Raw genomic sequence first — 14,714 nt, 5'->3', positions numbered from 1 at the left:
ACCTGCGCTTCCCCGCGTGGCCGCCGGGGGGCAGCAGGGCCTCTAGGAAAAGCGATAGGAGGGGACGATTTTCCCTCCATCTCGTTTGCAGGGCTGGGGAAACCTACAGAAGGGGGGAGCTCCTCGTGCGGGGCTCAGTTACCATCGTCAAGCCAGAGAGCTCGAAAGCAGAGAACTCTGAGACGGCAAAGGCAGGTGGAGGGTATTTCTCCCCAGCGTTAGCCCAGGTGGTGGGGAGAAAGCAGGTGCGGCAGAGCCGTCTCGCCGGCAAGACACGCGTAGGTGGTCGAGCGTAATCTACGTGCTTTGTGGCACCTCACGTTTTAGTTGCTTCATCAGTTATTTCTAGAGTTTTTCCCCGCGGGCATTCTGTTTTTCCTCCCTCCTATTTTACAACATTTTCTACCTTTGAAAAAAGAAGCCATATGTATTTAATTTTTAAATCCTCCAGAAAGCTGCTGCCTTAACGAGCCGGCACGTGCGAGACCCAGAGGCCGTGAAGACATGGCTCCATCTGCAAACCCGGGGCAGGAATGGGGACGCAGGGGGCTCAGAGCCCGGTCATCTGAACGGGCGCTGAGGTCAAAGGGGAACCTGGGTACTGAGCAAGGACAAAGAAGGGGGTTGGAGACTCAGGTCTCCTGACATTCTGCCCCTGGTCGCAGCACAGGGGAGGGTATCGAGGAAGAAGAAAGGCAGACCTCAGGCGCCTCTCCTCTCCCCCGGGGTCTCCCTCACACCACGGGAAACACGGTTTGCACGCGCACAGCATCTTAATCTCTCCCAGAACCTGACCCATGCAACACAGACCTAACCCATTCCGAGAAATTACAGACCGGAATCTCCCAGAAAACCTAACTAACTATGAAGAGCCAAGAAGACGCAGGGGTGGCGCGATGTGTGAGGGACGCCTGTGTGCAGCATGTGCCCCAGCGGTGAGCCTGGTGTTGAGGGGGGGCACGCAGAGAAGAGGCGGGGAGGCTGCGGTCCGGCCTCCCGTCCCCCACGGGGGACACGGGCCCAGGTACGTGGAGGGCTTAGGCATGAAGACAGGCAGCAGTGTGTGGTGCCACAGTCCACAAGTATCAGTGAGAGGTTTGCTGTTTTCTAATAGTTGCTTCCTATGTGTGCAGTCACTTTAAAAACAACAAGCTTCTCATTATATTCCTTGCTGGAAATGAAGGAGGAATAGAGAGAAAATACTAAGTGTGGAGACGCTGTGTTTGGACCACCAGCATGGGACTGCGGCTGCTGGGGGCTCTCACTCACTTTGTGTCCGGCGTGGCCGAGACGTCCGCCCTGTGCTTCGCCCTCAGACACGCGCTCTGCATCTTCAGCGCAGTAGGCAGGGGCGCCACGACGCAGAACAGGGAGAGCCGAGGGGGCAGGGCGGCTCCCGACGGGGCCCTCCTCTTCTGCCCGAACAGGAATTTTAGTTTCCCTTGAAACTGCATCGTCTGGTGTTTCAAAGACAGAAGCAAAGGCATGTTCACAGAGTGAATCATCAATGTGGTCAAAGGCCGTGGAGCTCACATTCCCGGGGACAGAAAGCCAGAGAGCTCTGATCCCGAGTCTCTAAGGAGCCATGAACCAACATGTCTTCCACGCTGGCCCTTGGGACAGGCGCTCCCTACCGCCTTTCAATGACTCGGGGTTTCTCTGGCATCCCCGTAACATCCTCTAACCTTCTAGTGTGTTCTCATGTGTGCACTCATGGGTGTGTGGGTGTGCGAGCCCTCACTTGGGGGCGTGAATGTGCATGGACTTGGCCGGAGCCCCCGGGCAGCCCCCAGGAGGACTTGCTGGAGCAGCCCATCCCTGAGGACTGTCCTACGTGAACCCTCCACTTCCAAATTGTCATTCATTGACAACTGTCATGCATGGTGATAAAGCTTAGGGACAACTTGATTTGTTGATCTGGAGCACATGGTGTGAGTTAAAAAGCCAGAAAGTACCTCTGGAGTTTGTGATCAAAGAAAATAAAAGATCTCCCTGTTATGGAAGGGTTGATCTATAACTGAGTGAGTTCACAGGTGACTTCAGGGTGCCCCAGACCTGGATGGAGGAGTAAGCCCACAGGGTGGCTGCACTCTTTCCCTATTCGCCCCTCCCTCCGTCCTTCCATCTGTCCATCTCTCCCTCCATCCAACATCCCTTCATCTACCCATCCATCTGTCCATCCCTCCATTTGTCTGTGACTTTACTGGGTGAACAAAGGCTTGCAGAGCACCTACTGTGTGACGGTCACATGCTTGGTGGAGCCGTCAGGGCAGTGGTGCTGGGACATCTGGAACATCCAGCTCTCCAGAGGGAAAAAGCCCTGATGTGTAGCTTTTGACAATTTCTTCGTTGTAAAAATTTCCACCATGGCTGATTTCGAGCTGCCAACCTAATATCAGCTGGATCTCTATATTCCTGAAGTTTCGACAACGGGCTCCGTGGGCAGCCCCACCTGCCAGGCGTGGACAGGCTCTGCACAGGCGCAGGAGCAGCTGTGGTGAGCCCGGAGGCCGTGTGATGCCGCTACCCACCCCCTGTCCTCGGCGCTCCCGCTGTCCGTGCCGGACCCCTTTCCTGCACGTGCACGTGCAGTGACCCACCTCACAGTAAAATATGATGAGACACTTTTCAAACTGATTTCTTTTGCTTATTTCCTCTACTCGGTGCTTCTGACACAGCTTCACTTCAGCTTAGGTTTTGATCTCTGCCTCACTGTACAGTAAAATCTACCTACATTCACGTAGCGGGAAAACTATCTTAGTTTCCCACAGAACTGAGAACAAAATATGATCAGAACAAAAGACTTGCTGGACAACCGCTGACTGCCTGCATAGGAGATGAGCAGCGGGGTGCAGGGGGGTCGCCAGTACTTCATCCGCCCCAGCGGACGTCCCACTTCATTCTCACTCATCGGCCGTCACTCAGCCTTGCAGCATCGAGGCCGGACCCCGCGTGCCGCCAGCACTCCGGGCCCTGGCTTCTCCCGCCCAGCAGCTGCTCACTCACCAGGAAGCCCGAGGTGCTGTCCAGCAGGCAGCGCACGCGGCAAATGAAGCATCGCGTCAGGAAGGCCGAGTACTCGGTGGGCCAGCCCGCGGCCCCCTCCTGGGCCCGGAGCAGCCTCCCCAGGACGGCGTCCTCTCCTGGCCGCGTTGGCACAGGCGGTGGTGGTCAGGGAGAAACCGGAAACACACTCTGATAAGCAAGTTCGTAATGTAACAGCGAGCTATCAGCACGTAACACACACGCCTGCCCCAAACTGACATCTGTCCCTGAGCATCCCTCCCGCCCCCACCCCCGCAGGGACAGCCGCCCTGACAAAGTCAGGTCTTTGCCCTCGAAAACGGCGTTTTGGTACAACCACGTGTGTGACAACCACACGTGGGCCTGTTGACCAGTTCAGGGTGTTTTGTTCTGAGCTCCATGAAACTGTGTCGGCACCTGGGGGTTGCGTTTCTCTCTAACTTTACAGGGTGGCTCGTGCTGCTGTGTGAACGTGTGCTGCAAAGTCCTCCTGAATTACGGACCGCTTGTGGGGAGACGTGTGGGAGAACCAGGACTCCCTCCTCCCCGGCACTGGACCCCAGGTGGACGCCGCCCTGCCCCTCGAGCTCCCGTCGGCTCTGCAGTCTCTTGGGCGCCTGGATGCCTGCCCGGTGTGTCCAGTGGGCGGGGGCCACGGGTCCGGGACTTTGTGGGGGGTCTTGCTCGCAGGGGGCAACGTCCCTGAACAGACAACAGTCTCTGGGGGATTTTTTCTGGTAAATCTAAAGTGGGTGAAAGGAATTTCCTGGAAGACGTGTGTCTGAGGGGGAGTTTGCAAAACCAGAGACAAGTACCGTGGCTTCGCGGCCTCACGCCCACGCCCTGGGGGGCACAGAGCAGCCGCCCAAGACGCAGGCGCACTGGGGAGCCAGGGAGCCACGTGGGGCTGGAGGAGGGTGGGGCGGGGCGCGGGAGGAGGCCTCCGAGGAGGGGGCGGCGACCCCGCACCCACTGGACGGGAAGGAAAGGGGGCGATCCGTGTCTGAGTTAGACCAGGGCCCCCCCAAGCCCCACCTGTCTCCGAGAGCAGGTTCTGCCCACACCCAGCCTGGGGAGGGTCCATGGCCCAGTGCAGCTGCCGGCGGAAGTCCTGGCGGTCGTCCACGTGGATGTAGTCGTAAATATTTTGGTGCATCACGTCCGTCTGGAACATGGCAACAGTCATTTTAGCCTTACCCTGAGTGAATTTCCACACTTTATTCCAGTGTTAATAACTGCGAAAATGTCTCCTCCATCTGTCAAAGGCAAGTCACACCTGTGAAGAGAAAGTCCCTCCCCGGAGGACATGACCACATGGCCTGGACACTAGGCATCCGGCTCACGAGGCGCAGAGCCGGGCACACCGCAGGTGCCCCCCCAGGCCAGGCGGTGCCTTCAGGGGCAGGTCAGGGACTCAGAGACCAAATGTCACTTGGGGTCAAGATACCCACTTTTCCAAGTTGACTCCAACCTCATCAAGCTGTGCGTTTGTTTGGCCACTTTCCAGCCTGTCTGCTATACTTGAATCACAAAAGTTCATTAAGAAAGCATCCCTGTGAAGTGAGCTGGGGGCCACCAGGTGAGATGGGGGCCAGGCCGGCACCTCCAGGCCTGACCACCACCCCCGGTAGGATGCCGTAAGGACCCACCAGTCCACAGCCCTCTCTCTGGTGCTGGATCCTCCCAGCTGCTCGGTCCCCGAACGCAGAGGCCAACTCACAGGTCCATGCTGGGAAACTGCGGTCTGGGGCACAAAGGCCACTGCCACGGGGTACGAAGACTGGCTTCATTAGACTCGACGGTTGCTGTTGTCGGCACAAACGTCCGCAGAGTGTCGACAGATGACGAGCCTGGAGCACATCTCCCCACTACCCTCTCCTAACTGAAGGACATCACTCATTACCCACCTGGGACCCCAGCCCGCCAGGTGCTGTCTGTGACCTCTTCAACTGGCCCATTTCTGAGTTTCGATCATTTCTCAACTGGATCACTGTAACAACTAGATGGAGGAAAAGTTCCTGAAGGATCGAGACTTCACAAATGACGTTACCTCCTCAGCAGGTAACAGGTAACCCCACCCAGAGTGGATGAGGCGCAGCACCTCTCCACAGGCTCCGCCTGTAACTGTGGCCCCCGGACATCCAACGGGCAGCCTCAGGAAGGTAGAAAATGAGTATGATCGTAACTCGAAGGCTGGACTCTTATCACCTGTGCACCCCCAGCCCGAGACACTGTTTTCACAGAAAGAAGAGGACCCTGACGTCAGAAGTGATTGTGGTCCTTGGTCAGTGCTGTCCAGGGTCAGGGAGTCTGGCGTGACTGGGGACCAACTCATGGTGGACGCGGGCACACCTGACCTTCCCTCCTGCTGAGACCTGGTGGCACCTGCCACACTTTCTGGTTCTCACCCACCTGGCAGCTGGCAGCCTCACCTGGAGGCTCCCTCTCACCAGAGGCTCCCACCTCACCTGGCAGCTCTATGGTTACAAGGGCATATCCCATAGCCATGCTTTCCTAATACACTTTTGTGATTCAGGCATAACGCATAGTCTGAAAAGTGCCCAAATCATAAATATGCAGCTTCACCACCCAGTCAGGAATCAGGGCCCCTAGAGCATCTCAGAACCCCTTCCCCCCACCCTCCCCAGAGGTGGTCGTGGCGCAGAACCCCGCACTGCCGGCTGATACTGGATGTAAATGGAGCACTGTGATCTCTGTGTCGTATCACAGTTGTGACACGTCCCCTGGTGCGTGTGACGGCAGTGTGTCAGCCCCACCGTCGTGTGGTGCTCCACTGTAAGAACATACCACAACTGATTAATCCACTCACTGCTGGGCCCTCTGAGTTATTTCCCGTCTGAGCCTGTTACAGAGGCTGCTGCTGTGTCTTCGAGGGCGTTTCTGTTGGATGCACACCCAGGAGTGGAATGACTGTGTCACAGAGTGAGCAGAGCCTCAGCCTTAGTGGAAAAGGCCAAACAGCCATCCAAAGTGAGCATACGAATACACACTTCCGTTGTGGCAGTGTGTGAAACTCCAGTTGCTTTATGTCCTGGCCAACCTTTGGTATTTCAACCCTTTTTTTTTTTTTTTTTTGAGCTGCGGTGGTGGATGCATCATGGTTTCTTTTGATGGTTTTAATTAGCACGTCATGAAGACTAATGAAATTGAACATCTTCTCACATGGTTATTGGTTTTTAGATGTGAGTGTGTGTGTGTGTGTGTGCGTATTGCTCGCTTCTGTCTTTCTCGTGAATTTCCGTCGAGCTGTCTTGCTGGTTTGTCAGTGCTTTTTATCCTTCTGGGCAGGAGTCCTTTCTTGGGTGGATTCCTTTGCAAAACTCTTCTCCACTCCCCGGCCTCCCTTGCTGCTCTCTTAATGGGTCTGACACAGCCTGATTCATCAATCTCTCCTCATGGACAGGGTTTTAGAGTTTTTGTCCTGTCTATGTACTCCGTCCTCATATACCTCCTAACTCTGCCCTGTTGTCTTCTAGAAGCTTCCACCACCCACCCGACATTGACTGCGCATGGTGTGAGGTAGGAGTCAAGACTCACTTTTTTCATGTGGATCCAGTTCACGAAGCACCATTTACTGACGAGACCAGCGCCCGCCTACCTCTCAGCAGCACCAGCTTCACTGTAAACCCGCAGCTGCTCTGAACCTCCGCTCTGTCCTATGGGTCCACCTGTCCATCTTCCACCAACCCCACACGTCCCAGCCACTGAGCTCGATGGGCAGTCTTGTCTCCGGGATTGTACGTTCCAGGGAAAATCACACCCCCCACCGCCCTGCCCATGGGATTGCTCAGCCCTCTGCATTCCCAATTAGCTTGTCAGTTTCCTCCCAGAGAAGCTGCTCAGTTTTTACGGCAGTGTTATTAATTAATGTTATTCTATAACTTGATCTGATGTCTTTATGATAATAATAGCGAGTCCTCCAGTCCATGATATGGCATATCCTTCCATTTATCTGGATCTTCTTTAATTTCTTTAAATAATGTTTTATATTTTCTGTGCGGAGATACGGCATATCATTTGCTTGACTCATTACTAGGAATTTGGTGTTTTTCCATCCTGCTTTGATGGATGGCATTTTCCCCTCCATGGTTTTGATTAAAGGAAAAAAATTGTGCTGACCTCTGAGCGTTGGCTACTTCTCACCATAAGCTGATATACAGGCCCTGTGATCCACGTTATTCTCTGGTGAGTTTTAGCAGGTGACCCCAAGCTTCGCAGAACCCCAGGGCCTCCCTGCCGCCCCATTTGCCGTCTCCACACACCTCAGATGATTCACGAATGGGACGCAAGGTGTGGGTCTGTGGCTTAACGGGCACAGGAGGCAGGTTGACTTGGCGGAGACGTGGCTGACCAAGGTGAACTTGAAGACCAGTTATCTGGGGTGAGGAAACCAGGATGGCAGCAATTAGCGTGGCTGTCCTTGGTCTTCCCTAATCCCCTAGGGTCTGATTCCTACAAATGAGGTCAAGAAAAATAAATGGTGGGAAACGTGAGAAGGAGGGGAGAGGGCAGGTAACAAGGATTCAAACCGCACAAAACAGGCCCTGCTTTGGTTGGCTCAGGCGGTCCTCATCCTGCCTCTAAACCACCCTTTGCGGAGTTGAGGATAAAAGTATTGATAGAACCGTTTTCACAAACGGCTCGTTCCAGCAGTAACCATCTCTACTGCCTGTGCAGAGAGGGCGCATATCCACTCTCTATGCCCGTGGATTCCTTCCACAGGCCCTCACATCTGCCCCCGTTCACATGGGGACAAGCTGCCCCTACCGCAGACCTCCGAGAGAACAGACAACATCTTGAAGCAGCAAACGGCAACAGCAACTAAAATATACATCTAAAGCCTATCCATTCATCTCAAAGAGTGCTGAAGTGCAAGATACTGAAACACTGCACTCAGGTTGTGACAGGAAATACCTGGTTCCTGACTTTTTGTAAGGCGTTTTGCACAAGAAACTTATAATAGCACAAAGCTATTCTAATATGTTCATGAAATATTTTGCATAAGCTAGAGGCACAGCCTGATTTAATGGCATTTTGAAACAATTTCTTTACAATAAAAGGCAAAACTTTTTTTTTGTTTTCACTTCTAACGCTTCAGCGGAAATAACCAAGTTCCAAGAAAACAAAAGAGCCAATTAGCAAGTTCAGACCTGGAATCAGGTCTCCTCTGTAGGGCTTTTCCCACGAAAGTCCTACCGGGTGGTAAGACCTTCGAATTACAGCCAAAGGCAGGTGGCTCTGGGTGTCTGGAGAATTCACAGAGCAACTCAGGCGACAGTGATTGGAACGAAAAGAAATTCTGAGCACGCAAAAGGCAGACCAAACCACGTTTTTCTAGATCCAGATCCTGCACAGGACCTCCAGGGGAGCACGTGGAAGACTTCGCTATTTGGGGCTGGAATCCCTCGTGCCCACGGCCTCGCGGAGTCACCAGTCGCCCTGGAGGGGGCGCTGCTCCAGGGGACCCTGAGCCCGAGCCTGCACCCCGGCCACGGCCCCCGACCTCGTGCGAGCGCGGCCTCCGCACAGCGACTGCAGAGGCGGACCCGGTGGCCCAACTCCCGCGTCAGGAGCGCCCCCAGCCCCCTGGGGGTCCCGGCCCCGGCCTCGCAGCCCCACCGCGCGGAGGAGGAAGTCGGGCGACCCCGACTCGAAGGGGCGGAGCCGGCTCCCCGAGGCCGTGCCCCCGAGCCCCCCCGCGGGGGTCCGCCCTGCTGCTGGGCCACAGGCGGTGACCGCGCGATCGCTGCCCGCGAGGCCGCCCAGACGGTCCCGGGGCCAGGACAGGGCCTGACGGTCACTCTGTGCGGGTCCTGGTGGCGGGAAAGTCAACCTGGAAACGAGCGTGGGAGGAATCGAAAAACGATTCAAATGAGGATTTTCATGGAAATTAGATCACGGGCCCCATCGGCCTCAGGGGCTCAGGCGGACCTCAGTTTTCAGCCTATCGGGGACCGGGCTCTCCGACCTTGGCTTCCGCTGCCCTCAGCTTCGGGCACCCCCTTGGTGCTTGGCCCATCCAGGGAGGTTTTCGTTGTTAACGCCAGTCTCGCCTCTCCCCGCTTCCTCGCTTGGCTCTGATGCCGGCTCTGCAGATATTTCCCCTCTGCCGGCAGAGGTACCCCGGCCCCGCGGGGCTGTCCACGACCTCCAGGCGAGCACCCCTGCCCCAGTCTCGCCAGCGTCCCAGCGGGTGGGCGCCTCGGCCGCGGCCCCTGGCCAACAGGGGGTGGGGCTGGGGGTGGGGCGGGGGCGTGGTCTCCGAAATGTGCTCCTCCTGGGCGCGGGGCTCAGCCCTGCGGGCGCTGCTCCCCCTGCGCCCACTGTGTCTGCACCCCTTTCTCGCTCAGCCTGTGTCACTAGGCGATGATTCTTTACACTAAACTTACATTAGTGTAAGTTTGTAGATTCTGTATATGAAGCCGTGCGACTCGCTGCACAGGCTCCGCCTCCGGATGCGGCCCTGAGGACACACTCTTCTCCGTTCTTCCAGGTTCTGTTTTGTTCTCTCTCAAATCCACCCGTTTTTGTCTTGAATTCCTCAGGGAGGGTGCCAGGGCTTGCTGGTCTGCGGCTTCCTCGGGTTGACAACTCTGCACCGTGAGCTCCCTGCAGAGGGCTGCGTCTGCGGGGTGGCCCCTGGCAGAGCGGCTGCGGCCACTGTTGTGCCCGGCTTGTCCTCAGACCTCAGCCGTCGAAGTTCCAGAGCCGGGAGGCTGCACCCTCAGGCTGGTGACTTTGGGTTGGGATTCTCACGAGAGACTCCTTTTCCTTCCCGGAGGCCAAGCCAGGTCCTTCTTCCTTGCCTGGGACTGTTCACTGAGCCACCCTTCCAGGACCCAGTGTCGGATGGGACTCCATCCAGCTCTGCCCCAACGTCTGGAATCATCCAAGCTAGGCTGGCCTGGGGCAACGTTCCAGATGAATTATCTGTACACCAACAAGGGCGTTTCCAGAGCACACTACGTCCTGACTGTACCTCGTGTCTGGGCTTTGAGACAGCAATGCACAGACGAGGACAGGTCCACTGCCCTGGCCCTGACCAGCCTCTCACAGCGAGGAGCCCGGGAGGCCAGGCCTCAGTCAGCACAAGTCGCTGCCCTTTAGACGGGGGACGCCCAGGACACTGTCACGCCTCTTGCTGTGACCCTGGGCCCCAGACAAAGCTAGGTGTGCAAATCCTCATCTGACAAAAGCTCCATGATTTAGAAAGAAAAAAAGAAGATTGATTTTAGAGACATTTTAAATCTTGAAGACAACGCATGCTTTCAAGGTAACAGAACCGAACCGCAGCAGATAGAGCAGCTGTGTTTACCTGGTGGAAGCCCAGATAGTCCACAATCGTTGCTGATGCGTAGAATATCATCCCTTCCGCGCTTACCACCAGAGCAAAGCCGTGGAGGGACTAGAAAAAACAAAAAATCGAGTTGGCTCCAAGATACATTTGTGAAATCATTCAAAATGAAAAAGTCAAGCATTGATTCTGTTCGGCTTTTCAACATTTCTCCCCCGTTTCGTGGTCTGTATTCATAACCTCCAGAAAGGTCCGCTTTTAATTTATTTATGACCATTTTGCAAAAGGTCCCAAGCTAGCAGGTGACACGGGAACTGGGTCACCGTTTATAAGGCTCAAGACTAGGGTTCTTCTTTTTCTAATGATTATCAAATTTATGTTTTATAAAATATACACCATCACTATGAGATGACACACCAGTACCTGAAACAGAACAGGAACCTTTATGCCACCTTGTGGATTTCCCCATTCATGCACCCTCCTCCATACCGTGTTCTGATTTTTCTAAGAATTTTTATCATGAAAAACTGTTGAGCTCCATCAAGTGCTATTTCTATATCTACTGAAATCATCACATGGATTTTCTTTAACCTATTAACGTGGTGAGTTACGTGACAGATTTTCTGGTGGTGAAATCATCCGTGCCTACGTGGGGTGAACCTTATCTGATCATAATTTTTAATATGCTCTTGGAATTGATTCATTTCACTTACGAAATATTCCTTTATATTTAAGGAAATCCAGCCTATAAGCGTCTCTCTTTATTTTGGTGTCAAGTATACCTAATCTTCCCTCTTTTTTCATTCTCTGGACCCACTTATTTATGATGAGAATGATGTATTCCTTGAAAGTCTGGTTCACCTCACCTCTAAGATCCTCCAGTTTGGGCGCATTTTGGGAGAGATGGTGAGTGAAAGGGGGTGGATTTTAGTACCATGTCAGTTTATTTAATGGTTGTTAGTGTATTCAGGATTTTTTTTCTTATATCAATTATGGCATTTAAAAATATTTTTTAGTAATGCACTCACTGCATCTTGATTTTAAATTTACTCATGTATGTTATTCACAATATTTGTATGATTATTAAATTTCAGTTATATCTGTAATTATTGAGGCATGTGCTGTGCTGGGCTCGACTTAAAGTCTCTCTTTGTTCGAAAAGCAGGCCCTCCATCACTAATGAGGATGCACGAGGGACCACGGTCACTAGAGCGCGTGATCAACGCACATTCTACCTTCCTATCTATATCTATCTATCATCTGGCATCATCATCATCACTTTGATAAAGAAAATGGCAGCACACTCTGTGTAGGTCCTGGTGAGTGTCAGGCGCCGTATGTGGAATAGCTCATTCAGTTCTGCATCACCTCGGTGAGGTAGGAACAGTTTGATTCTACTGGGGCAATACAGGAGCTGGAGGTAAGGGAGCTTCAGGCAACTGGATAGTGGTGTTCAAAATATTTCAATTTGAATCTTTAACATACAGACATTTAGAGACTCTTTTTTTTTTTTTTAATTTTTGGCCACGCGGCATGCAGGATCTTAGTTCCCTGACCAGGGATCGAACCTGTGCCCCCTGCAGTGGAAGCGAGGAGTCCTAACCACTGGACCGCCAGGGAAGTCCCCAGACATATGGAGACTTTAACTTCTATGGAGTTTGTAGCTATCAACAGTGTATTATAATACCCATTTCCCTTAATTCTTGACCATGCTGGATACCTTTTTCTTTTTTTTCTAATCTTTGCCAATTTTATAAGTGATACATTATCTTACCATCATTATAATTTTCATTTCCTTGATTATTAATGAGATTGAAAAAATTTCATACATTCATTGGTAACTTGTATTTCTTCTTTGGTAAACTGCCTGTGCATGTCGTGTGCTGATTTTTCTATTAGGGTTTATACATATCAATATCCAAGAGCTTTTAAATGACTGATACCGAAGATTTCTAGGCAGCCACCTAAATTCCAATCCCCACACTTCTAAAAAATGATGGAGAACAACAAGAATAGGCAAAACTACACAAATCGTCACCCCCATCATAATGAGAACACAGAGGGGTGATGAACTTCAAGTTACATATAAGCAGAAAAGGCAACATAAAGTCCCAGTAAGCTTATGATGACTGTTTCAAAGGAACAAAGTGTGTAATCCCTCCTCAAGAAACTAGAGAAAGCAGAGACAATTAAATACAATGTAAGGAGAGGGAAAGAAAAATTTTAAATAAGAGAAAAAACAATGAAAATTGTTTAAACAGTTAAATGATAAAGATTGTCAACAAAGTGAAAAATTGCTTCTTTAAAAAGATTAATAAAATTGATAAACTCTTAGCAAGATTGATCAAGAAAGATACAAATTACAGACACCAGGAATTTTAAAGAATACATCATTACAGATCCTACAAACATTAAAAAGATAGTGAGGAAATAATAAAAATGATACTCAAGGAATTAATTTACCAGAATTGACCCATTAGAGACACAAACCTTAGAAGAGCAATTTCTGTAGAAGAAATAAAGTTATCAAGGAACTAACCCAGGATAATGCACCAAGCCCAGATGGTTTTAAAAAGGAATTCTACCAAATCTTTAAAAATCAGATAACACCAATGCCCCATAAATTGTCTCAGAAATAGAAAGTGAAGGAAAGTTTCTCATTCTTTTTAAGAAGTATAACACTGACACTTGATTCTGATAAGGAAAATACAATAAAAATAAAATTGCTTACTTTGACTATTGGTGCAAATATGCTAAATAAAATATTAGCAAACTGACTTCAATTTCACATTAAGAAAAGAATACATCATGACCAAGTGAATTTATTCCAGGAATGCAAAGTTGGATATCAGGAAATATTAAGAAATTCATTAATATAATACACCACATTTATAGATCTAAGGAGAAAAATCTATGATTATCTTTTTTTTTTTTTTTTTTTGGCTGTGTTGGGTCTTTTTTGCTGCGTGGGCTTACTCTAGTGTGGTGAGCGGGGACAACTTTTCATTGCTGTGCGCGGGCTTCTCATTGCGGTGGTTTCTCTTGTTGCAGAGCACGGGCTCTAGGCGTGCGGGTTTCAGTAGTTGCAGCACACGGGCTCAGTAGTTGTGGCTTGCGGGCTCTAGAGCGCAGGCTCAGTAGTTGTGGCGCATGGGCTTAGCTGTTCCGTGGCATGTGGGATCTTCCCGGACCAGGGCTTGAACCCGTGTCCCCTGCATTGGCAGGCGGATTCTTAACCACTGGACCACCAGGGAAGTCCCTATGATTATCTTTATAGATGGCAAAAAGCTTTCAACAAAATTCAACACTCGTTCCTGATAAAAACACACAAGAAAATAGGAATCGTGGATACATCTTAACATGGTAACATGTGTGTGTGAATGTTGTATGTGTGTGTGTGTGTCTGTCCATGTTATTCTTAAGGTAGCAACTTAATGGGGGAAAATTCTAGGTGTTTCCAGTATGATTAGGAAGCAAGGCAATGATGCCTATGACATCCCATACTGGGGTGTGTAAACTACACCCCCCAACATATAGCCTGCCACTGGTTTTATAAATGAAATTTTACTAGAACACGGCCACACCTGCTCATTTACGTATTGTCTCGAGCCACTTTTGCACTACAACAGCAAGGCTGAGTAGTTATGACAGAGACAATGTGGCCCAGGGGTCCCCAGTGCCCAGGCGGCAGGCACAGCAGGAGGTGAGCGCAGTGGGCAAGTGAGGGAAGCTTCATCTGCCGATGCCCATCGCTGCCCAGCACTAGCATTACCGCCTGAACCATCCCTCCAACCCCATCCGTGGAAAAACTGTCTTTCATGAAACTGGTCGCTGGTGCCAAAAAAGCTGGGGACCGCTGATATGGCCCACAAAGCCTGAAATATTCCACCATCTGGCCATTTAAGGAAAAAGTTTGCTGACTCCTGTCTTGTAGTATCTGGGGGTGTTAACTGTTGTAACTAGAAGAGAGAAATCAATGGGAGGAATAAGAATTGAGAAAGTAAAATGATAGCTATTTGCCGATGATACCATGGTTTACTCAGAAAACCCTAGAGAATCAATGATAAAATAACTCAGATGAAAGAATTCAGTAAGCAGCAAGGATATAAAATTAAATATATATATTCAATAACCTTTACATATGAGAAAAATGACCATATTAGAGGACATCATGGTGGTTAAAACCCCATTTACAGAGAAGACCCAGGACTTGTAAACTCAACAAGAGTCTGCATCTCAACAGACACAAAATTATATGTGAACAAATGGAAAGATATCCTTTGTTCTTGGACTGGGTGACTCACCATCATAAAGATGCCCATTCTTCCTAAGTGAATTTATCAACAGAGTGCAGTGTTGTCTATATCAAAGTTTT

General features: G+C 50.9%; 1 protein-coding gene across 4 annotated transcripts in view; it reads right to left on the bottom strand.

Annotated features, from left to right (window-relative positions):
• AHRR (aryl hydrocarbon receptor repressor) overlaps positions 1 to 14,714 on the bottom strand; it is a 73,132-nt gene that overhangs the window by 6,211 nt on the left and 52,207 nt on the right. For 3 of the 4 annotated variants that reach the window (XM_060092684.1, XM_060092685.1, XM_060092687.1), the window contains 4 exons: positions 10,361 to 10,450; positions 4,060 to 4,189; positions 3,007 to 3,143; positions 1,270 to 1,457 (listed from right to left, as the gene is read on the bottom strand). In XM_060092684.1, coding sequence (XP_059948667.1) covers positions 1,270 to 1,457; positions 3,007 to 3,143; positions 4,060 to 4,189; positions 10,361 to 10,450 — 545 coding nt within the window. Of the gene's footprint in view, positions 1 to 1,269; positions 1,458 to 3,006; positions 3,144 to 4,059; positions 4,190 to 7,307; positions 7,422 to 9,013; positions 10,196 to 10,360; positions 10,451 to 14,714 lie in introns of those variants that run through there. The other variant, XM_060092686.1, reaches the window with a different exon arrangement.

Source organism: Mesoplodon densirostris, chromosome 3 (genome assembly GCF_025265405.1).
Source record: "Mesoplodon densirostris isolate mMesDen1 chromosome 3, mMesDen1 primary haplotype, whole genome shotgun sequence".
NCBI classification, from domain to species: domain Eukaryota; kingdom Metazoa; phylum Chordata; class Mammalia; order Artiodactyla; family Ziphiidae; genus Mesoplodon; species Mesoplodon densirostris.
The sequence above is the reverse complement of the archived record's forward strand: the minus strand, read 5'-3'. Positions and strand labels throughout refer to the sequence as shown.